The 22091-nt window shown below is 58.0% G+C and overlaps 7 protein-coding genes across 7 annotated transcripts; 5 read left to right on the top strand and 2 right to left on the bottom strand.

The window, feature by feature from the left end:
* Nucleotides 1-296: 296 nt before the first annotated feature.
* On the bottom strand, nucleotides 297-985 carry GGS23DRAFT_430901 (uncharacterized protein). Its single transcript, XM_051513847.1, has 2 exons — nucleotides 780-985; nucleotides 297-664 (listed from the first exon to the last, which is right to left on the bottom strand). The coding sequence occupies exons 1-2, from the start codon at nucleotides 894-896 to the stop codon at nucleotides 443-445; spliced, it is 339 nt and encodes a 112-aa protein (XP_051374223.1). The 5' UTR covers nucleotides 897-985; the 3' UTR covers nucleotides 297-442.
* GGS23DRAFT_430743 (uncharacterized protein) lies at nucleotides 955-1526 on the top strand. Its single transcript, XM_051513846.1, has one exon. The coding sequence runs from the start codon at nucleotides 1076-1078 to the stop codon at nucleotides 1385-1387; it is 312 nt and encodes a 103-aa protein (XP_051374222.1). The 5' UTR covers nucleotides 955-1075; the 3' UTR covers nucleotides 1388-1526.
* Nucleotides 1527-2159: 633 nt separating this feature from the next.
* GGS23DRAFT_618587 (uncharacterized protein) lies at nucleotides 2160-6312 on the top strand. The gene is made up of 5 exons (XM_051520949.1): nucleotides 2160-2918; nucleotides 3003-3592; nucleotides 3646-3739; nucleotides 3795-3877; nucleotides 3930-6312. The coding sequence occupies exons 1-5, from the start codon at nucleotides 2571-2573 to the stop codon at nucleotides 5878-5880; spliced, it is 3066 nt and encodes a 1021-aa protein (XP_051374221.1). The 5' UTR covers nucleotides 2160-2570; the 3' UTR covers nucleotides 5881-6312.
* Nucleotides 5955-8147, bottom strand: GGS23DRAFT_559585 (ERG2/sigma1 receptor-like protein). The gene is made up of 2 exons (XM_051515824.1): nucleotides 7205-8147; nucleotides 5955-6924 (listed from the first exon to the last, which is right to left on the bottom strand). The coding sequence occupies exons 1-2, from the start codon at nucleotides 7548-7550 to the stop codon at nucleotides 6560-6562; spliced, it is 711 nt and encodes a 236-aa protein (XP_051374220.1). The 5' UTR covers nucleotides 7551-8147; the 3' UTR covers nucleotides 5955-6559.
* A 239-nt stretch (nucleotides 8148-8386) lies between these two features.
* On the top strand, nucleotides 8387-9970 carry GGS23DRAFT_559581 (uncharacterized protein). Its single transcript, XM_051515823.1, has 2 exons — nucleotides 8387-9004; nucleotides 9156-9970. Exons 1-2 carry the CDS (start codon nucleotides 8522-8524, stop codon nucleotides 9324-9326), a joined length of 654 nt encoding a protein of 217 aa, XP_051374219.1. The 5' UTR covers nucleotides 8387-8521; the 3' UTR covers nucleotides 9327-9970.
* Nucleotides 9971-11172: 1202 nt separating this feature from the next.
* GGS23DRAFT_595029 (uncharacterized protein) lies at nucleotides 11173-11964 on the top strand (the record flags this gene model as incomplete). Its single annotated transcript, XM_051518251.1, has 1 exon — nucleotides 11173-11964. The coding sequence occupies one exon, from the start codon at nucleotides 11173-11175 to the stop codon at nucleotides 11962-11964; it is 792 nt and encodes a 263-aa protein (XP_051374218.1).
* Nucleotides 11965-14974: 3010 nt separating this feature from the next.
* On the top strand, nucleotides 14975-16648 carry GGS23DRAFT_604015 (cytochrome P450; the record flags this gene model as incomplete). The annotated part of the gene is made up of 1 exon (XM_051519551.1): nucleotides 14975-16648. One exon carries the CDS (start codon nucleotides 14975-14977, stop codon nucleotides 16646-16648), a length of 1674 nt encoding a protein of 557 aa, XP_051374217.1.
* Nucleotides 16649-22091: the final 5443 nt, after the last annotated feature.

Genomic DNA, 22091 nt, shown 5'->3' with positions numbered 1-22091 from the left:
TGGGGAGCTGGCACGACGGTGCCGGTACCTCCCAACGAAGGATCGTCTGGAATAGAGAGCGTTGATGATGTGTTGGAGCCTCCTGTTGTTGTAAAGAGTGGTGGAGTAGGTAGCGATAAAGGAAATCTGTAGAAGTCGGACGGATTTCATGGACAGAAGAAAACATAGAATTCGCCGGTTGGCGCGAGAAAAAAAAGATGGAGATCGAGAATTCAGGGCGAGACTAGAGCTCGCTTGGACAGCTGGGGGGGTGGGAAATTGGGGGCATGCAAGACTCGCACGCAACAGTTACAGGACCAGCGACTGGAGACCTTCGAATAGGAGGTTCCAGCACAGGAACGGGTCTAGTCCCGCCGGCCGGGGTGGTAGGCTGGTTGCTGGGTCGGCCGAGGCGACGAATGATAGGAAGGAATCTGCTGGGGACGAGGGCCAAGGGTGCCCATTATCTCCTCAAGCAAGAAAGGATGACGGGGGCGACGAGACTCGAGTCGACTCGGGCCACACGGACTGGCAGCGGTGGGTTCGGCCAGGGGGGTCGTGGTCGGTATTGTTTACTTATGATATGGGATGCGGTAGGCAGGTATATGTTTGGTAGGGGGGGGGGAGTAAATATAGGTGTGAGAGGAGGAATGGACCTGTAATTGGATGAACGAATGAATGAATACCGGGGATCTGTCTGTCTATTCTTCCCGTCGCACACCCCGTCCTCGTCCACACACACACACACACACACACACACACACACACACACAGACTCTCCCGGTATCCTAGTCCGAATAATTTTCTTCTTTTTTTCTTCTCCTTTTCTCCTTGCGTTGGTCTCCCTCCGTTGAACACTGCGACGAGGTGTAGGGACTGCAGAGGAGGGGGGTTAGAAAGAGCGAGAGGAGCACCATATAACAAAAACAATACACAACCGGCCAATAAATAGACAAATAGATAAAAACAATGCCGGGTGAGAAGGGCTGGTTTCTCTCTCCGTAGTATATAAGGGTTGCCGGGAAGAGGTCGGGCAAGAGAGAGGAAGAGGCGCAGACGCCGAGTCAGCGAGTCAGGATCACTTTAAGTAGGGCCTATGATGATGAGTTTCATTTGGTATTTATTTCGGAGAGGTGCTTGTCTTCGATCCCTGGCTGCCTTGGCGAGGAAACTCCGTCCAGCCGACTGGTGCGCCCATCGCGCTCCTCTCTTCGCCTCTGCGCGGAATGGGCTGTGTTTTTGCACCTCCCAAGGGGCCGTAGGCATGTATAGTGCAGATTTATATGGGCAACGGAGCGTAGGGAGATGGGCGGATCGCATGGCCTGGTATGAGCCTATAATGGGGATTGGACGGGTATTGCTTGTCATATGGGGAGACGATGGCGCTGGCAGCGGACAAATTGCATGAGCTTTGATTGGGACGAAGCTCTGGTCCAGGACGGGTTCGCAACGGGTTCAGGATGGCTATCCCTGCCTACGATGAGATGACGGATGTGGGGACATGGTAGCGTACGGAGTCCGAGTGGGGACAGCTGACGACACGATATGCCGGACAGGCAGAGACGACAGGGACAGACAGCTAAGGATGGGCAGCAATAGGAGGACTGACGATGATGATGTCGTGATGGTAGTTGGCGGCAGTTAGGTAGCTGTGACTAGCTGTCGGAGGCAGACAGGGCGGAATCGTCACCGCTTCGGAGAAGGAATGCGATCAAGATATTCGGCAAGGCACCTAAGATAGTAAGTCAGGCTACCGGGTACATCCCACCTGGCTCCGTCGGGCAAAGCCCTTATGCATCGAGATTACACAATGCGCATCCCAGCGAGCTCACGTGAACACCCGTGAACCTGCCCGTCGGCTATCTCGCGTTGCACGCGCGCTAACGACGCGCTAATGACGAACAAAGAGGACGGTTTATAACCAGCACAGGCATAACTTGCAAGCATAACTACCTCTACTTAGCTCCCGCTGTATACACCTACGTAGATAGGTGTTTAGCGACATGGGATAGGCGCTGTAGAGGGCTGCTCAATACACAGTAACCTCAGCATGAGGTACAGGTAGGTACGTACGTACACTAAGGTTATTCACAGTACTTTGGTGCCCATCTTAGGTAAGTATAAAAAGTGTATGAGTAGAGGTGACTGGTGTTAGAGCCAGACTGCACGTGCCGACGTGCGACATGCGCGCCGGTATGTTATTGCAAGCTAATCCACCTGGGTACACCGGAGGTGGGCAGTCTTCCGACCGGACCTCTTCCTCATCTACCTGCCCGCCTGCCCTACCACAAAGAAGACAACCAGCAGCCTGGGCCATCGGGCTCAGCCTACTACTATCAACGGACGAACCCCTGGACCGCCCATAGCCGTTTCTGCCTCGAGAGTCATCCGATGCCTGGGACAGACATGCACCTGTTGTGAAGATCTTTGCCTAGAGGCGTGGCAGCACGTTTGCCCTTTCCAGAATTCCCCCGCCCATCTCCTCTTCCTTTCATTTCCACCGTTTCCAGGCTCTGGGTTCCGACTGGCCACACCTAGGACTCCCCTTGCGAGTTGCCTTATACTTCTCTGCAGGACCTGTCGCTCTTGCGATGCCCTTCCCGTACAGATACATATGCGATCTCCTGCAACAGCTCGACGACGCATCGCGCAGGGCGAAGAAGCACGAGGTTGCTACCGGCGCCGTAATCGAAGCCTGGTTTCGCGAGCATCGCTCCCGCCTCGACGCCCCCGAGAACGATGCATCCGCCACATTGTCCACTCTCCTGCCCGAGAGGAGAACTGACCGTGTCTACCTCATTCAGACCTCGAGACTTGAGCGCATATTCGGCAGGGCCCTGCTCCTTGGGGCCTCGAGGGTGCAAGAGCTTCGAAGATACTTGACGCCTGGTCTCGGCCTCGATCTGGCCGATTGCGTTGAAGGCATATTAACACGCACAGTAAGTTATCCTAGTAGTATATCGTCCATAGCCGATCTCGTCCTCCCCCGGACTACAGATAGGATATACTAACCCGCACGGAAGCCCAATGCCCCCCAGGGTCACAACGAGCCCACGGTGGAGGAGATTGACGACACCCTCGGCCGCATTGCCGCTGCCTGTAGATTTAGCTCGCCTTTGGTGAGGGCTATGCGTAAAACCCCAAACGCGAACGACCAGGACGAGTGCCTCACCAGCATCTACAGGCGCCTCAGCGCGCGAGACGCAAAATGGTTTACCCGGCTGGTGTTGAAGAGTTACCAACCAGTTGTTCTAGATAACCATCTCGTCTTTCGTTGCTATCATGTCCTTCTCCCTCAGGTGATGAAGGTCAGAGACGATTTTGCAATAGCTGCAGCTTTCTTACAGCGTCTCCGGCAGTCACCTCACGACCAGAGCGTTATTGCGAGTAGTCTAAAGCCATCTCTCGGGACCAAGGTGGGGAGGCAACCATGGTTCAAAGGACGAAGCATTAAGCATTGCATGGACATGGGAAGGTTGCGAGAAGTGAGTTGCGAACAGAAAATCGACGGAGAGTATTGTCAGATACACATCGATCTCCGTAGGTCCCAATCCATACAAATATTTTCGAAAAGCGGGAAGGATAGCACCCGAGATCGAATCGGTCTACACCGGTAAGCCTCCTTCTGGCTCTGCTTCGTGGCCCTCGATTAACCCGGTCGGCCAGGTCAATACGGGACTCGCTCCAACTAGGGACCCGGGACTGTCCCCTCAAAGTAGGGTGCATTCTAGAGGGGGAGTTGGTGGTGTATGGTACCGAGGTACGGATAGCAGCCTCTCTTCGTCTAGTCAAACAGTTGCTAACTGGAAGAGCAGGACCATAGGATTCTGCCGTTCCATAAGATCCGGAAGCACGTTTCGCGGTCCGGTGTCTTTCTAGGGACTAGCAACGACTCTCAGTATGACCTAGCCTTATCGTCCTCTTGGAGCTATCGACTAAATGCTAGGCAGACCCCATCCCTACGAGCACCTAATGATTGTATACTACGACGTTCTCATGATAGACGACGAATCGCTATTGGGGGTTCGTCACTCTGAGCGTTTTAAGCGTTTGAGCGAGCTTGTTACTTGTCGTACGGGCTACGCTGAATTGGTGGCGCGCGAGGTCATATCTTTTTCTCGGCCGTTGGCTGCGTTGAAGTTGCGGGAGGCCTTTGCGAGATGTATTATTTCTCGTAACGAAGGCCTCGTGCTGAAGCCCGATGAGCCGTATTTCGATTTCAGCACGACCCAAAGGCCCTACGGGTGCTGCAATATCAAATTGAAGAAGGAATATGTCCAAGGCTGGGGCGACGTAGGGGACTTCGCGGTGGTAGGCGCCTCCTACGACGCAGCAAAGGCAAGAGAATATAAAATGCCTAACGTCAAATGGACGCATTTCTTCATCGGCTGCTTGGAAAACCGGGAGGCCGTGCGGGCGAAACACGAGAAACCTCGATTCACTGTCACCAATATCGTTGAGCTTTCCGAGGCGCATTTATCGATGATCCTGACCCAATGTTTTCCGGCTCCCGTCTCATCCGAGGCCAACGAATCCATAATATTGGACTTTCGGCAAAAAGAAATGGTCAAGAGGCCGTCAACTATTTTCTTGGAGCCGCTGGTGTTCGATATGTGCTGTTTCTCGTTCGACAAGAGGCCGAATACAAACTTTTGGAGCATGAGATTCCCAACCGTTTCAAAGATTCATCAGGATAGATCATACTTGGACACAATCTCCTTCTCCGAGCTTCAGGACCTTGCGGCAAATGCGACGGAAATACCCGAGACCGCAGATAAACAGGAAATGCTTAAGTGGGTGTCCGCGTTGGAAAAGGCCGATCCACGGGGGATAGCTGTTGATGCTGCGAGCCAACAAAGCACGTTCACGCAGACAAGGGCTTCGTCTGCCGTGTCATTACGTAGGAATTACCGAGAGGAAGAGCCCCCAGTTGCTTCAACACCAGAACCCACCGAGAAAGTGGACGTGGGAAGACAGTCCTTTGCGCTTCATACCAACACAGTATCGCTAGCCCATATCCCGATAACACCACCAGGGTCATCCACAACTGAGAATGGGGAACTCGGCGGCTGTCCCGGTATTTCTGAGAATTCGCCGATGATTTTGGGCCGCCGAAAAAGGCCTTGCTTGGATACAGAAGTGACCCGCGCGGCTAAAAGATTGCGGAAGCTCTCCGATGCATCTGCACAAGCACAGTCGGGGGATGGACTGGATAGATCGCCACCGGATAGTCAGAGAAGGGATCGGCAACCGCTGAGCCAGATTGGCCAGAATGCTCTGGCACCTCCCAATACCGAATCGGGGCCGCGCATATCCGAGAGGCCGGCATCGTCGCCGGCAGGGCCTCTCGACACCGCGTCCCAAACGCCTAGCCGGCCACCAAGCCACACCCACACGGGGAGGCAAAACCCGACGGCGGCGGCGCACGGGCAGCCGCGGACGCGCGGACATTGCTCCGGGAGCGGCAGCAGCAGCAGCAGCAGCAGCAGCAGCCCCTTCGCGCAGTGCTCCATCCTGCTGTCGCCGTGCATCTCGCGGTACACGTGGGTGACGGAGAACCTGCTGCGGGGGCACGGGGTGACCGAGTTCGTTGTGGACCCGCGGCAGTGGACGCGCGCGGACGAGCCGAGCCCGCGCGACCCCTCCCCCGCCGCCGCCTCGTGGGGCACGAAGACGCCGCGGGCCCGCAAGATCTGCCTCGTCGAGGCGCGGCGCCCAGAGGCGACGGCAGCCTTCGCGCGCGCCATCGAGGCGGCCGGGCTGCGCCGGCGCGGCGGCCGCCGCGACTGGGTCGCCGTCTACGACTGGCGCATCCTCGAGGACCTGGCCGGCCGCGACCCCCGAGCCCGCGGCGCGCGAGGCGCGGACCCCTGGCGGGAGCGGTACGTGGGGATCGCCTAGGTGAGGGGGTGGCGAGAGGGGAGAAGTGGCTGCATAGTAGTGGTAGGAGGAGTATCGTTTGGGTTGCATGCATGGGATGGGATGGGATGAGATGGGGACTGCATTATATCATATACACTTTGATTCTGCGGACGTATCGCGTCGAGGTTTCTGTCATCGGAAACGCTTCGCCACATATTTTATAAATAACAACGATGGGAAGCTAAGCTAAGCGGCGCGTTCTACCTCTTCGAGAAATCCATTTTTTCTTAGTACTTCGTTCATATCAGAGCATCGCGAAAGCTTCGGGGTTCAAGGTACGGGGTTCATTCCATTATCATTACGTAGACAGCGAGGTATGCGTTCTCTCTATATGACCCTCCCGAGGCGCGCTCAATGAAACATAGCTTGGCCGATAATATCTAGTAGGACTTTCCAACTGGACGCCTCCCGCGACGGGGAAAACCCGAAATAGCTCGAGACTGAAATGTCCAGCTTCTCTATTCTCGATCCGATACTCCTGCTCTCTTCTGCGACGAGCCCACTTTGCCGATTTCTCTATCCCCCCCGGCGCATGCGATGGGTTACACTGACGAGAGGGCGAAACAGCAGAGCGGTGTGACCCCGGATTAGATTATACAATATCGAGATTGCAAAGTAGACTTGTTCCCCCCCTTCTCGTTTCCGGGATTTCCGCCCTTTAGAACTTGCCGACCAAGAGGTTGGCGCCCATCTCGCGGGCGGTGTGGTAGGTGGTGCGCCAGAGGGTGGGGAAGTCGAGAGTAGAGAAGAAACCATCGGCGAAGCCGAAGAAGAGCATGGGGGGAATCCAGCCGCGGGCGTACTCTAAGGCGAAGCACTTATCGGGCATGCGGTACTGCTTGACGGCGCCGCGGGGGAGGTGGTGGACGGTGCCGGGGGTGTAGACCTCGGGGCGGAATTCACCGGGTACGTAGGCCCACTCCTCGCCGGTCAGGATGTAGAAGTAGTCGTCGGCCGTGTGGCGGCCCGAGTGGCCCTCCGTGCCGACCGCCGTGCCGAAGATGATGAGGTACTCGGTGATGCCTAGAGGGAGAGCGGAGGGGGAGGGAGGCGTCGTTAGTCCATCACGCGGCTAATGTATTTACTCGGCGAAAGAAGAGGCGACAGAGCCACAAGTATGGACACAAGAAGGGCGATGCGCACGTGTATACACGTATGACGTGTGTGTACACTATGCATGTGCAGCGTACGCTTGATGCATATACAGGGAACACGACATGAATATACAGCGTACACAACGTTATATGCAGCCAGGGAACAGGGCGGCCTATAATGATGGCGTAAAAGACGAGGGAGGACTCACTGGCGTGGATGATGTACATTCCGCCCATGGCGCCGCCGGCGTTGTTGAAGAACCACTCGCTACGGTCGTCCCAGCGGGCGTTGACGTGGGAGGGGTGGTTCTTGTCCAGCTCGGCGACGATGTAGTTGACCATGGCGGCGGTGTCGTTGCCGTGGGCGGCGACGGCGCGCTTGGACACGTCGTGCAGCTCCTCGATGGAGAAGATGTAGAAGCTCTCGAGGTTCTGCTCGAGGAGGTAGACGACAGGGGCGAGCAGGCCGACGAGGATGCCGACGGCGACGAGCACCTGGGTCAGGCGGCTGGTCCGCGACTTCGGCGAGGCGCCGCCGCGGGTCTTGGGCGCCATTGTTCGATGTCTGAGGGTGGGTGAGCTTGCCGAGGGAGAAGGAGAGAGAGAGAGAGAGAGAGAGAGGAAGAGGCAGGCAGCGGTGACGGGAGGGCGGGAAGCGAGTAGAGAGACGATGGAGAGGGGGGGACGGGACGGACAGAGGAACGGACAGGTGTCCCTAAGTATAGGAAGAGCGGGAGGGTCGGAGGGATTTGACGACTGGAGAAGAATTGGCCAACAATTTTCGGGAGGAGCGTGCTCTGGAGCTTACGGTCGACGGACGCAGCTCACCCTTTTTTTTTTTTTTCTCTTCGTCTTCTTCCTGGGGTTATCTTCATAAAAGTTAAAGTGGGCCACCGCTGTTAGCTGGGTACCTAACGCCGAATATTGTATGTACCTAGATAACCCAAGGTAAGGTAAGGCCATGTATATTACCATCCACACGGGTATATTGTGCTCTCTACTTGGAGGTACCTACGGTACCTAAGGCGCGTAAACACGCTAGGTCAGGTACCTCCTATGCTCGGTGCTTACAGACACGTATAGGTGCCTCGCTACCCCGGGTTTGGCGAATAGGGGTCCGACTTGTCGCCTTCGCAGCGTCTGGCTGGGTACCTAGGCGGGCAGGTTTAGGCGGGCAGGTTTAGGCGGGTAGGTTAGGGCGGGTACATACCTCTAGGTGATGTTCCTCAGCCCATCTGTGCAGCTCGGAGCTGTCGAGCTCCGTCCCCATCGACGAGCCGCGGACGCCCGAACGACCCCGTTACGTCATCGGCTGCGCCAGCAACGGCCTTGGGAACCTGGCAAGCTAAACCGTCTGGGCAGCCGTCGGCCCAATCACGCCGACGATATTTTCCCCTTCGCTTGCATTTTTAAAATCACCAATTTAACTGCCTGCCAACCTACCAGTAATCACCCTTAATTCCTCTCTTAACTCCGTCGCCAACCCGCCGCCGTGCGAGGCCACCGCTCGACTCTAAACGAATACGATGGCCCACACCGTCGCCGTCCCTGGACAGCTGCTGGGTCCCGCTGACAAGTACGTCGCCGGCCCGGGCACCCACGTCCACGAGTCGAACCTGTACTCCTCGCTTCTCGGCGCCATCGCCATCGCCCAGCCCGACAAGGCCCCAGGCCCCACGAAGCGTTTGACCAAGATCGCGGTGATGAACAGCACGTCGTCCTCCTCCTCCAAGGCGGGCGGCGCCCAGCTTCCCACCATATCCGTGTCGCGGTCGTCGGGCCCCGAGGAGAAGCGCGAGGTGCTGCCGGAGGTGGGCAACGCGGTGCTGTGCCGGGTGACGCGCATCACGCCGCGCCACGCCACCGTCGCCATCCTCGTCGTCGGCGACACCGTGCTCGAGGCCGAGTGGCAGGGCCTCGTCCGCGCCCAGGACGTCCGCGCGACCGAGAAAGACAAGGTTAAGATCTACGAGAGCTTCCGCCCGGGCGACATCGTGCGGGCGCGCGTGGTAAGCCGTCTCTCGCCATATTTCTACAGCTGTCCCGTCTCGTCTACGGCGACCCGGTCGAACGGGAGAAGATGCGATCGGGTCGAGGAGAATGAATGACGGAAAGGGAGGATGGCATCGACTAATCTCTGCGGCGTCGTCCGCGTGCTAGATCTCGTTAGGTGACCAGGCCAACTACTACCTCTCGACCGCGAGCAACGAACTCGGCGTCATCATGGCCACGAGCGAGGCCGGAAACACCATGTACCCCGTCAGCTGGAAAGAGTGCAAAGACCCGGAGACCGGTCTCAGCGAGAATCGGAAAGTGGCCCGGCCCCTGTGAGCTAGCTTCATGCCTACCCGTTGCGGCCCAGTTTCAGCATATCCTCTGCTCGCAGGCAGTTTTCGAAGCTATCCCCTCCGACCTAGAGCGTCAGCTATACTCAGTCGCCTCCCCGGCCACCGGCCTTATTCGCGGACTCTGCTCCCGATTGGCTCTCAGTTACGATTTGTTATAAAGCTCCGAGATGTGCATAGCGAGACTAGGCGGTTCTCAGGGGCACTTGGGGCGAGGATGGGGGGGTTTCCAACTTAGAGAACAGCCCCAGGAGACCGGCGAGGCCCTGTGCTATTTATTCGTAACGTCGGGGATAAAACGTGGCGGCGGACTGTCCGAACTGTGCACTGCGACAGGAGGGACTGCCGCGTGTGTTGCCTGTCTGCACACGAGCCACAGACGAATGCTGAAGATGGCGCCCATTGAGCAACCGTGTCCCATGCATCCCCATTACCTATGGCTTTAGACAGCCACAGGAGGACAGACTCGGATTTGTCACATGAAGGCGTAGCCACGACGCAAGAGACAAGCATAGCACAGGCAGAAGAATATGAGTAGACCATGAATATTATGCGACCCCGCGGATCGAATTCGTAGCACATGTCCAAGTCCCTGTCACACTCGAAACCACGCAGGGTCCGGTTTGAAGATGTTTCATGTCGGCCGACTCCATCGTTGGAGATGGCACGGTAAAGATGCTAAGATGCAGGCCAAGCGCTGCATAGGGTAAAGGTCCCAAGAGCCATTATCCCATCGCTGCCGCACCCGTGGAGTATTCCCACAGTATGCTGGCTCGAGCGCCCAAATGCCAAGCGCCCCGTTTCCACCCTTTCCGGGGGTGGTGAAGGGGTTGGAATGCGTACCGAATACCTACATATATACCTACAATTCGTAGATACACATAGAGAATCGCGAAGTGATCCAACAACACACACCTACTAGCCATCGTGAGAAACCGCTGCCCCAAGAAGTGCCTCGACAGTTGATGTCATCTCTCTCTATCTCTGTCTCTTTCTGTCTCTCTCTCTCTTCCCCTATCTCGCTCCAGATAGAGAGAGTGCGAGTGTGTGCGCGCGCATATCTTAGCCACGAATCGAGAGGTGAGGACGTCGGAGCATCGTGACGCGTAGGCTCGAAGGCGCAGGTACCTGCTACAGAGGCCGGTTAGGCAAGTCGCCGTACCGCTCAGGTACAGGGTTCGCAAAACCACCCCCCGTTTGACGGGGCGCAGCTTGTCACTGCCGGGGCACCGACTAAGGAAGCGCCGCCACCACAAATAGCTCGATATTCTGATTGGCCTGCCCGAAAGCCCCCCTCGACCCCACTGGCCGTCTTCTGCGATCAGGCGCCGTCATCGAGCACTCCAGCTCGCGAGACAAGTCACGAGAAGAGATGATAATAACAACACGCGGGCGACAGTGTCTTATTAGAGTCCAGCCACCTGAACACATATCGCAATCTCAAGAGAGAGACCTTTTTTTTTTCTTTTCCTTTTTTTCCTTTTTTTCGCGGGAAACATCCCAACCCAAACAAAGCCTTGCGATCCCGTTCCGTCCTTGTTATCATTGCCGCCTCGGCCACTTACCGACATCGCTGGAATTCAGCCTGAGCTGGGCCGTCTTAGTCCATACTTGGCAATAACCTCTAGTGTTGTGCGCGTCCAACAAAGAGAAGCTCACATCCGCCGGTCGCTACCTACGATCCCTACCGAGTTCCACCAGCAGCAGCAGCAGCAGCAGCAGCAGCAGTAGCAGGGGAAGAAAAAAAACAGCGGCTGCCATCATACGGGCACAACTACGAGACACGGCAGATAACGAACAATCGCTGCGAGGGGCTGGCTCTAGCTAGGACCATGTCGGCAACCATGACCATGTCGTTTCCGCCCATCGTATCCGCACCGATATCCACGATGGCGACGAGCACGACGAGCCTGACGACGACGCCCTGCTGCCCGAACTGCGGACACTACCTCCCGTCGCCGACCGAAGCGCAGACCGCCCTGCTCGACGCGCAGAAGCAGATCGAGGACCTGCAGGCCCAGGTGCGCCTGCTCAGCCAGAAGGCCACCGCCGCCGTCGACCGCTGGGCCGACTACGAGGACGAGCTGATGCGCCTGCGCGCGGCGTCGACCACGGCCGCCGCCGCCGCCGCCACCGCCGCCACCAGCCAGCGCTCGTCCTTCCTGCCGGCCGGCGCGGCCTCGCGCATCAGCCAGCTGCTGACGCCGCGGAAGTCGGTGCCGAACCTGGCGGGGAACCGGGGGTCAGGGTCGGGGGCGGGGTCGCCGCCGCCGCCGCTGCCCAGCCAGCGGCCGAGCACGGCGAACCCGGGCGCGGGGCCGAGCGCGGAGGAGCTGCAGCAGGCGCTGACGCGGGAGAAGGAGCTGCGGGCGCGGGCGGAGGGCCGGCTGCAGGACACGAGCAAGGAGGTGGAGGAGCTGAGCGCGACGCTGTTCGAGCAGGCGAACGAGATGGTGGCGACGGAGCGCCGCGCGCGCGCCGCCCTCGAGGAGCGCGTCTCCGTGCTCGAGCGCCGCGACGCCGAGAAGCGCGGCCGCCTCGAGCGCCTCGAGGGCGCCATGGAGCGCATCGAGCGCGTCCGCGCCCTGCTCGAGGACGGCGCCGCGGGCCGCAGCGCCGCGTAGCGGGCCGTCCCGAGCACGGAGGGCCTCTCGAGGACATGACTCGCGTCGCTGCTGCGAGACGCGCCGGCCCGCTGCTGGCGGCGAGAGATGGAGGGCAAGAGGGGAACCGAAGGAAGCAAGCTTCCGGGCACGAAGAGGCGGACACGCCGCCCAGGCTACGGAAGTACGGCTCATTAGCGTAGGGGATAGGAGCGGGTAGGCCCGCCTACCCGCCTCCCCGGGAGGTCGTCGAGTCGGAGATTGGGGAGGGGGGCGGAGCTTGTTTTTCCCATTCGCATCGGTTACGACTTGGAGATTACGAGGCTTCTAATACACACGGCACACGCGAGGGACAGCCGAAAAAGGGATGGGAGGGTCCCACGGATATGGACGGTAATATAGGGACCGTTTCCGTATACTCTACACACACGTACTAATGTCTCGAACCCCCGAACGGCGAGAGAGGATTCGAGCGCGGCGGCCATTATACGTATGGATACCCCAGCATCGGCGTTGGCTCTTTTATTTTGTTTGTCTTTCCTTTTTTTCACAATTTCCCTTCGTCAACCGGGTTACATGGAATCGTCATCATGGACAGGCAGGCAGGCAGGGACGGGGTCATGTTTGCATGAGGATTGGGGGGGCTAGGTCGGGTTAAAGGCAAAGGAAGGGAAAGGAATCGGGGCGGTCAAGGGGGAAAAAAGGGAATGGACTCGGGGCTGCTTTAGCGATTCGAGCGCAGCGTATCTCTCTCTCTTATGTGCCTAATATTTCCACCCTCAATCGAGGCAGCGGACACCACGCGGACCATAGATGTCGATGTCCCCTTCTCAACCCTCGCCTGAGGCAGCTTTGCTCGCCTCTTGCGATATTTTTGTCCGTTCTATAGCGTTTCCGACTTTGCGTGTCCCCCTCGGCTTTCTTTCCACGCGGGGGAGGCTACCGCACCAGGCAGATTAGCAGGTACAGGATCACCTCGTAGACACGCGACGGAACAGATCCGCAGGCGCACGGTGTCTATGAACCCGTACACACACGCACACGCACGCACGCACGGGTAAAGAGCCTCGCTAAGGCTCGCTTCGAGAACTTGACGTTGCCCGCTTGCTAGCCGAGCTGGTTGGCGCACCATCGCTAAAGGGCATGTGAAATCACAGGTGCGCGGAGCCGAAAGTGGGCGCAGGAGGCATCCGCAATCAGGGCCGTCTGATTGGACGGGCCCGGGCTGGCAATGCGGACAGGGGAGTGCGCAAATCTCCGCAGATGCGCAACATACCTAGGTCTAGAAGGGGGGGGAGGCAGGCCTGCCTGTCCACTCCAGTCGCGTCAACTTCACGGACCCGTAGCATACATGTATGCGGATGCTAGAGGTAAATATAGGCCTAATAGGTAGGTGTAAGCGGTATAAGGCATTAGGCATGTTTACAGGGCTTGGGCACAGCGATGAACGAGCAGAACGCCCTTCCCCTCCCTCTCTTCCTGTCTCTCTACGTCTCTATTTCTGTCTCTATCTGCGGGCATATCTATGCCTATATCGTCTCAACTATACCTCAACGCCCGCGAATGGGCTACTGGTTAGGGAACGACCGCTAAGCGATGGAGGGGGAGAGGACCAACAGATCGATCTAAGCGATCTCTCCCTACCTCCCCCCCCCGTCACCCTATCGCATCTCTCCTCCACCCTGCCCCTCGCTTAGCCGTTCTCTCCCCCGCCTCTCTACCACACAACGCTCCTTCGTCCGAAGATCACACCTTTTTGCTTCCCTTCTCTTCGGCTAGAAGAAGCTGCTGCTGGCGCTGCTCCCGCTGACGGGGTGTTGGCTCGGCACTCGGCCACTTGCTGGGTTCGGCAATCCATTCGCGCTCCCGCAAATGCGCGGTGGGGGGCGCCGACGGCGAGCGGCCTCATTGGCGACGCCCTCCTCTCGTCCCTCCAACGGCAACTGGGCCTTCCGACGCGAGGTCGTATTCGTAATGTGGATCGAGCGAGGGCGGCCGCATGGCGTGCCACAGTACGGACACACGGGCTTACGGCGTGCGTCGCGGGATATATCTACGTACCTGGGCGGACGAGCAAGTCGCGGGATGGTCGCTTATATACAACAGGCATAATCGTCGACAGGTACCGCCGAGGTAGTGTGTAGGGGAGCGGGCTGAGTGGCTCCGGCCACCGCTCACTGACACAGTTCTCCCGCACGGGCGCAGGTAGTGTGGCGACACGGCCGGTCCATGGGGCTGGACAGTCCGAATAATACTACCCGTTTAGGGGGGGCTTGCTGCTGTTGGCGACGGGGGTGCCTACAAACCTACATCCCGCTATGCGCCGTCGCGTAGAGGCAGTACCTGTATATGTAAACGCCTAGTCTTACAGCGAAGAGCTTCGATGTACGGGGCGTCCCTAACGCTGTAGCCGACGAGAGATGCCGTGGGATCGCGCCGTCGTTCCCATAGAGCTTCTGCTACGCTAGCGGCGATGATCCCGGGAGCGGGCGTGTGCCCTCGTCTATTAGTACCCCCTAAACCTCTCTAGCCTGGCATGCTCCGTCATGTTATCCATACCTACACGTAGTAGCACGTTAGCATGTCTACATATAAGCAACCCGCCTAACCTGTGTGGGTGCTGTACGAGATATGTATAGGATATAAGACCTAGGTATATATATTCCAACCCTCTTTGTCGACCTACAATGCCATCGAGGTCCCACTTCTAGTCCTGCTGTGCTACATACTTAACTCCCCTCCCCCATCAAAGGTATCACCCAGTAGCCGCCTATAAGAGAGAAAGAAGGCTTCCATCCATACACGCGCTGTGCGTTTCCGTAACCCCCCTCATCTGCTCCCTTCGGGTCTTCGCCTGCCCGCTCACACGACCCGACCTATTCCCGCCGCCGGCGAACGAACGAACGAGAACAGCGCGAATCAGTGAGAGAGCGAGCAACAACCGGGCGAGAACGGGCGAATAGAGAGGGGACCCGCCTTCCCCCCCGTCTTCGCGAACGAACGAACGAACGAGCGAGCGAGCGAACAAACCATGTCCACCGCGACCCTCGCGGGGGCCCTGAGCCGGCCGGCCGTCCTGGCGCCAGCACTGCTCGTCATCGGCTTCTTGCTGTACCAGCTGTTCCTGCGGCCGTCGCGGCTGCCCCCGGGGCTGCCCATCGTCGGTGCGCGGCCGGGGGAGTGGTTCCCGCTGGCGCGGGCGCGGTGGCGCAACACGCTGGACATGAAGACGGCGACGGAGGTGGCGTACGCGCGGTACCGCGAGCGGCCGTGCGTGCTGCCGGTGGCGGGGGCCGAGGACTTCGTGGTGCTGCCGGCGCGGGACCTGCAGTGGCTCGTGGACCAGCCGGACGCGGCGCTCGACCCGCACGCGCTGGTGCAGGAGTCGCTGCAGCTCGAGCACACCGTCGTCGACCCGCGGCTCACCCGCGCCCCCGTCCACGTCAAGCTCGTCGCCACCGCCCTCACCCGCGAGACCGGCAACCTCGTCCCCGCGCTCCTCGACGAGATCCGCGCCGCCGTCGACGCCGCCTGGGGCCCCGCCGGCCCCGACCCCGCCTTCCGCGAGGTCTGCGTCTACGACACCATGCGCCGCGTCGTCGGCCAGGCCACCAACCGCGTCTTCGTCGGCCTGCCCCTCTGCCGCGACCCCGCCCTGCTCGACGCCGGCGTCGCCTACGCCCAGGACGTGCCCCTCGCCTCGACCCTCCTGCGCTTCCTCTGGCGCCCGCTGCGCCCGCTCGTCGCCCCGCTCGTCACCCTGCCCAACCGCATCCACACCCGGCGCTTCTACCGGCTCGTGCGGCCCGAGATCGAGCGCCGGCTGCGCGACGACGCCGCGCGCCGCGCCGGCGGCCCGGCCGCCGCCGCCGCCCTCGGCCCCGAGCCCAACGACTTCCTGCAGTGGTCGGTGCGGCAGGCGCGCGAGCTCGGCGGGCCGTACCTGGCGCGCGCCGAGACGCTGGCGGGGCGGCTGCTGCTGCTCAACTTCGCGTCGATCCACACGTCGTCGTTCGCGATCACGCACGCGCTGCTGGACCTGGCGAGCGGCGCGGCGGCGGACCGGGCGGCGCTGCGGGCCGAGGTGGCCGAGGTGCTGGCGGCGCGCGGCGGCGCCTGGGACAAGCGGGCGCTGGCGGCGATGCGGCGGGTCGACAGCGCGATGCGCGAGTCGCAGCGGCTGAACTCGTTCGTGGCGGTGGCGACGAGCCGCGTGGTGGTGGCGGCCGGCGGCGTGGCCGCGCCGTCGGGCGTGCGGCTGCCGCGCGGCGCCGTCGTCTGCGCGCCGTCGTACCCCGTCTTCCACGACCCGGCGCTGTACCCGGAGCCGGACGCGTTCCGGCCGTTCCGCTTCGCCGAGAGGCGCGAGGAGCCGCCCGCGGGAGGAGGCGGGGACGAGAAGCCGCCGCCGCCGCCGCCGCCGACCACCTACGTCGACCGCGCCCGCCAGGCCTTCGCCACCACCAGCCCCGAGTACACCGCCTTCGGCCACGGCCGCCACGCCTGCCCCGGCCGCTTCTTCGCCGCCAGCGAGCTCAAGCTCCTCCTCGCCTACCTCCTCACCCACTACGACATCGAGCCCTCCCAGCCCGAGCGCCCGCCCAACTTCTGGTTCGGCATGAACCGCGTGCCCCCCATGAAGGCCACCATCCGCATCCGGAGGCGGCAGGAGGCCGCGGTGCCCACGGCGACGGCCGCCGCATGATTCGGGGGGGGGGGGGGAGAGGTGTAGGTTAGGTTGACTTTTGTGTGTACGCGTCTTCTTTCCGGTTCGATTATCGTGACGTTGCACGTACGAGATTTTTTTTCTTCTTCTTCTGAGCGATGTCGGAGGCCGTCTTCGAGCAGGCTAGCCTTGGGGTTAGAGAAGGAGGAGGATGTGCGTAAATCGGAACTGCAGCAAGCACCTATGTGTTCTGGGCCGCGCCCGTGTCGGGAGGGCTGAGGCTGGCCATCAAGCTACCACGTCGTCTACCGAGATAGGACTACGTTGTCGTGCAGGGGAGAGAGAGGGTTACCTGGTGAAGACGCCCCGCGGGATGCTCTACCCTTAATATACCTACCAGAGGCGACGCCTCGATGCGAAGTAGTTCGGCTATGTAGGTATGGAGGAAGGGAGGTGGACAGAACAGGAGGTCTTTTGTCAAAGTCTACCCAAGGTTATGGTCTACATAGTAGGATAGTATGTAGTCACAGGAATACGACGCCCATAGGTGATGGGATATTTTCATGCTATGCCACGAAGAGCCCTTCGTGAGGCTACGTCGGGTGCGAAGCGTTATATAGCGGAAGCCCCAAAAGAGATCGGGTCGGATAGGCCGGAAGGGGAGGGGGTAGAAGACAGGGGGGGGGGGGTCGCGGGACGATGCTCGACCGAGCTTCGAAGGCGGGAGGCATGTAGGGATAATAATTAAGAAGCGGGGAGGACGTCGACGATCCCGAGCACGTAGTCCTCGGAGTCTCGATGAATCGGCGGGAGGGGGAAGATCTGGAGGGGTAGGGTACGAAGTGATATTATGAGAGGGCGGGGAGCCGGACTGGTACGCGCAGGCACGCACACATCCCCTGTGTCTCTCACAGGACACACGCCGCGGCCTCTCCCTTTTCTAGAATCCTTCTCGAAAAGAAAAGAAGCGCCGAGCACATGCGTATCCCGCGTCCGGGCGTGTGACGCTTATGAGTACGTCTACTTACGGCAAGGGGAAACATGAACGGCAAGTTCCGAGTTCGATATTGGTAAAAGGAGTTCCCGCATCCGCGGTGGGTGGGTGGCACGATGGCCTGTGTATGCATACCTACGTCTTGGTTGGGTTGTGTTTCCGGAACAGCATCCCCTCTAATCGCACTGCTCTATATGCAGATGCCTTTAGACGCCTAGACCGGGCGCGGCGGCTCCCCGGCCGGCGTGTATACGCCTACATGATTGCACCTATGCCCACGGCGTCTGGCGCGAGTCGTCTAGGCCTACATAGTGGCGTTAGCGAGGCCTTCTAGCAGAAGGACGAAAAGCCGATTGCAGATGATTCTGGGCTCCCGAGGACCCTCGCTTCGAGAGTATCTGTCTGGTTTTCAGGCGATCGAACCCTGCCCCGACGCCTGAGGTAGAAGGGATTCATGGCAATGCTGGTGCTGTGGACGTCGGACGTCGGCTGGATAGAGAGAAGTGAGAGACATGTCTATATATACTGGATCATTTCTTTTTCTACTATGATCTGCTCTATTTCTCCACGTGTGTAGGAAAGTAGGTAGGCATTGTTCAGATATAGGTAGCTAGCGCCTGTCGCTCGTTGTCTTCTTGTTTGGGTGTAGTGACGATAAACGCCCACGACAGTTACATGACGGTATGGGGGGAATATTGGTTATATTCCCATATTACTAGAGAAAAAGGTCGGATTGGGTTAATGTTCCGAGTTCCAGGGTCCAGGGGAGGAATATCGACAACGAATACCTACCCGATGTGTGTACATGTGTATGGGTAGGCACATGTGTTTATATATCACTTAATCCCATCTGTACCAGCGTATACGTGTGTGCGTGTGTGTGCACGTATGTTGCATACAGACGTACAAGCTTACATCTATGCCCACATTCCCACCCTCTCTTCCTCCGCTCCCCTATCCTTCCTCCCTCATATTCCTCGTTCTTGTCCTACTCGTCCTACTCGTCCTTCTCATGTCCTGCCCTCGCCTAACCCGCCCCCCCTAGCCTTCGGCCCCCAGGTCGCTTGCCTAGCTACGGCGGGATTCTGGGGATTCTCTTCCGGGAGAGACCATGTCCCCAGCGACGAATGCAGCCCGCTGCAGCGTACATATGTGTTGTCCCTTATGTAGGAGGAGGCACTTCTTCGTTCGGGCTTAGGGCGGAGACTGGCCTGCCTGAGCTGACAGGGGCTGTTGGCGTGATGGGGCTAGCGAATACGAGATTCTGGTCACCACCAAAACACAAGAGATCGTCAGAGGCCGGCTGGGGGGGAGGCCGGGGTGGGATAACAATCAGGAACAGGTAAGTGCGGAGAAAATGTGATACAAAAAAGACCAGGTTCGAGTCTTTTCTTTGTCTCCCTTCCTCGCTGAGTTGTCATGCGAAACGGGCTGTCAAAACTCAGGCGAAGGCGTCCGGCATCCCTTCCCCTCTTCGTTTATGTATATACCTTATGTATTACCCCTTTATCTCTCAGCTATTTCGCGCCAGAAATCGAGGCGATGGGTGGGTTTATGTAGCTTGCAATCGAGTCTTCCTACTTGTCCACGTATTATGTGTCCTATCCACCCGCTGCGTAAGCTAGCAATCGAGCATAGTATAGTGTTATTCGACTATGTGAGTGCCTGCCATTTTTATGAGTGAGCGGGCATGCGTGAGAGGGGTTCCATGAGCTGGATCCCGGGCTGGTAGACAGTTACAAATATTTCTGACAGAAGTCAAAAAAATTAAAAAATTAAAAAAAAACCCACGTCCTCAAACTTGATAGAGCCAGTTACTTTGGCCGATAAGTTGTTGTCGACTTGGTGCCGGCTCTTAGTAGGTTCGTGTAGGTATGTACCATTATATGGTACTGACACATTCGATCTGCTGGCCATTATATTAGAGTAGCTTATGTAGCTCTATGTCCGAGCAACCGGCGTGATATAGACCCAAGAAGTTGAGCAGAGAACATCGCAGGCGGTTGCCAGTGGCAGCCCTAGCGGATAAATGTACTCTCGGGCATATCGAGCCTAGAGATGAACGGCCACTGCGTCTGTCACGCAAAGCGTCGAATGATATGGGCTTGTGTGCGAGCCTTCATCGGTATATACCCAGGTCCACGGGAAAGGGCCAGAGAGACGACTCCGCGGAGGCGCTACGTCTGCATGAGCGGACTGTGTATCCCGATTCAGAGCAAAGTTGTGGTAACGTAGCAGACGAGGACCTACCTCAGGACGCTGAGAGGGAACACTCGCACAACCGTGTCGCGTATAGCGTTAGGTACAGGTCCGCTCTTATCTATGCAACCCTAAGGCTTAGCCTAGGGCAGAAGGGGAAGGGAGAGGGGAGAGGGAAGGGGTAGATAAAATAAATATCATGTTGTTTTCTGAGCAGAGCGAGCCATGGGAGACCGCCTAATGGGACGGGTCCCCAGCCAGGCACAGCGGGTTCTTCTGCGGTGTTCTTTAGGCAAGCGAGATCTAGATTTACGTACACTTCTGTCTTCCCATGTGATGCGACGGGCACCCGTGACGCTCTTGTCCGTACGGCTTCTAGAAAAGGTTAGCCATGTTGTCCTAGGAGTAAATAAAATAAGATACAATCTGACCCCAGTGGTTAACATAGGGAGCCTATTATGCTCTAGTAGTGGGAATGGCGACGACGCCAGGGAACAGAAGCATCGTCCGGCTACTGGCCGTGATGATGAAATCGTACCAACGAGCTGCGAGGCCGCCGGGGGACTGCTGAGGTTTTCGTTTGCTGGCATGTTTACGACTTGAGAAGGTTCGTGGTTCGGGTTCGGGGTCCTGTAACATGGGCTGTCATTATTTTGTCGCCGATGGACGGCATGACCCCCTTTTCCGTCTCCACCTCTCCTTTCGGCATCCCGCAGTCGCCTCGACGTACCAATAGCATCCGGTATTTGCGTGCTGGCTATGCTGAACGGTAGTAGTAACTCTCTTGGGTATGGCGGCTGTCGAGCAGCATAGGCTATTCTGGAGGGGAATATTACATCGATCTTCTATCGACCAAAGTTAGCATACCTAGGATAAGGAGGAGGCAACAATAATTTATCCCCCGATGGTATAGAATCGCGTGTTACAGCTGGGGACGATAATTGACATACCCGGTTGGAATAATTGGTTCACCCTTCACCAGTCGCCCGTTCTCAGTGCACCGCATAAATCTAAGAATAGATCAACCTCACCCAGCCTCAAGGTCGGGGACCTCGTATACTGGAGCTGACCCCTGTTGCGATCGATGATTGGTTGGGTGGTCCTCGGCACGACGGAGCTGGGAATTTCTGCGTTCAATCGGCTGGATCCAACAGGTATACCGAAGCATATCTAGTGCTGTTACTGAACCCCCGACGTCGTGATGCTATGGCGAACTTGTTGGCGTGAGAAGGCAGTGCTGGACCCAAGGAATCGAGGCTAGGAAGCAAGACAGACCACAGATCATCCCAATTCGGCTAACCAGGCGAGGTAGGTAGGTGAAATCCCCAGGGCTAGACCAACCAGTCGCGTCGTGACCTATGTGGCGTGCCTTGTCCCGTTTAAGTGAAAGGGGAGGGGAGGGAAAATCACTTACTAGGAGATGTGCTTGGGTCAGCCCGTAAGTAGGTACCTACGTGGTCTGTCTTTTTCACTTGCATTACCGAGCTCAAGTTGGTCTTAAGATAACCCCCAATGCAGCCTCTCTCCGAGGCATTCTCAAGCGGTGCCGTCGAGAAAGGGACCGACCCACGCAGCAGGGAAATGAATATTGAGGTTATTCATAGAAATTGAGATGCATAGTATTAAAATTAAGATTAGTTATCCGCTTGACGAACTTCGCCTGTGTCCTTATCTGCTAGCACCCAAGGTAAGCACGGCAATGGTTCGTGTTGTTGCAAGCATCAACTGCTCGTATCCTCCGAGCAATGAAGCAACAAGCGATAACTACACGCTCCAGTTTCGAACCCTCGTTTCTTGAATCTTCCCCCCAGACTTTTGCGGCCCTAAACCAAATAACGCCGGTTAAAACTCCCACGTGTCCTGTCCTAGCACGGGCATAGATGCCCCATCCGGTTCGATATATTATACCATCGTAACCAATTCTCCGTTGTAGACGGGAGAGCCCATTAAGATTCCTCGTCTTCCGACTTGGGCCGGAGGATAAAACACAAAAAAGACCAATTCCAAAAAAAAAAAAAATCAAGACAAGAAACGCCGTCCCAATGCATGTGACAGACCGCCCGCGAGGTCGTCGAGAGATTTGTTCCCGGGTGAAAAAGGTGCAACAGTCGCTATGCAATTTGGTAAAATGGTGATGTGGGTATCCTGATAACTCAAAACCATGCAAGGTCCAAAAGGAGTGGATGAGATTCTATTCCGGGTGTATAGAAATCGTCGTGAAATCGTAAGGAGTGAAAACGGTCGGTCTATGTGTTGTGGTATCTTGCGATGCAAAAAAAGGAGCGTCTA

This window comes from Durotheca rogersii, assembly GCF_024521655.1.
Source record: "Durotheca rogersii strain YMJ 92031201 chromosome Unknown GGS23scaffold_5, whole genome shotgun sequence".
In the NCBI taxonomy this organism is placed as follows: domain Eukaryota; kingdom Fungi; phylum Ascomycota; class Sordariomycetes; order Xylariales; family Xylariaceae; genus Durotheca; species Durotheca rogersii.
Note: the sequence above shows the minus strand (reverse complement) of the source record. Positions and strands in the feature narration are given on the sequence as shown.

What these genes read in the sequence shown, in the direction of transcription:
- GGS23DRAFT_430901 (XM_051513847.1), bottom strand. Translation starts at nt 896, where the DNA reads ATGGTGCTCCTCTCGCTCTTTCTAACCCCCCTCCTCTGCAGTCCCTAC. An exon ending in GAAGAAAAAAAGAAGAAAAT is followed by an intron (nt 665 to 779) that starts TATTCGGACTAG and finishes ACAGATCCCCGG; the next exon opens with TATTCATTCATTCGTTCATC.
- GGS23DRAFT_430743 (XM_051513846.1), top strand. Translation starts at nt 1,076, where the DNA reads ATGATGATGAGTTTCATTTGGTATTTATTTCGGAGAGGTGCTTGTCTT.
- GGS23DRAFT_618587 (XM_051520949.1), top strand. Translation starts at nt 2,571, where the DNA reads ATGCCCTTCCCGTACAGATACATATGCGATCTCCTGCAACAGCTCGAC. An exon ending in AAGGCATATTAACACGCACA is followed by an intron (nt 2,919 to 3,002) that starts GTAAGTTATCCT and finishes CCCGCACGGAAG; the next exon opens with CCCAATGCCCCCCAGGGTCA. An exon ending in GGGACTAGCAACGACTCTCA is followed by an intron (nt 3,878 to 3,929) that starts GTATGACCTAGC and finishes AATGCTAGGCAG; the next exon opens with ACCCCATCCCTACGAGCACC.
- GGS23DRAFT_559585 (XM_051515824.1), bottom strand. Translation starts at nt 7,550, where the DNA reads ATGGCGCCCAAGACCCGCGGCGGCGCCTCGCCGAAGTCGCGGACCAGC. An exon ending in AATGTACATCATCCACGCCA is followed by an intron (nt 6,925 to 7,204) that starts GTGAGTCCTCCC and finishes CTCTCCCTCTAG; the next exon opens with GCATCACCGAGTACCTCATC.
- GGS23DRAFT_559581 (XM_051515823.1), top strand. Translation starts at nt 8,522, where the DNA reads ATGGCCCACACCGTCGCCGTCCCTGGACAGCTGCTGGGTCCCGCTGAC. An exon ending in ACATCGTGCGGGCGCGCGTG is followed by an intron (nt 9,005 to 9,155) that starts GTAAGCCGTCTC and finishes TCCGCGTGCTAG; the next exon opens with ATCTCGTTAGGTGACCAGGC.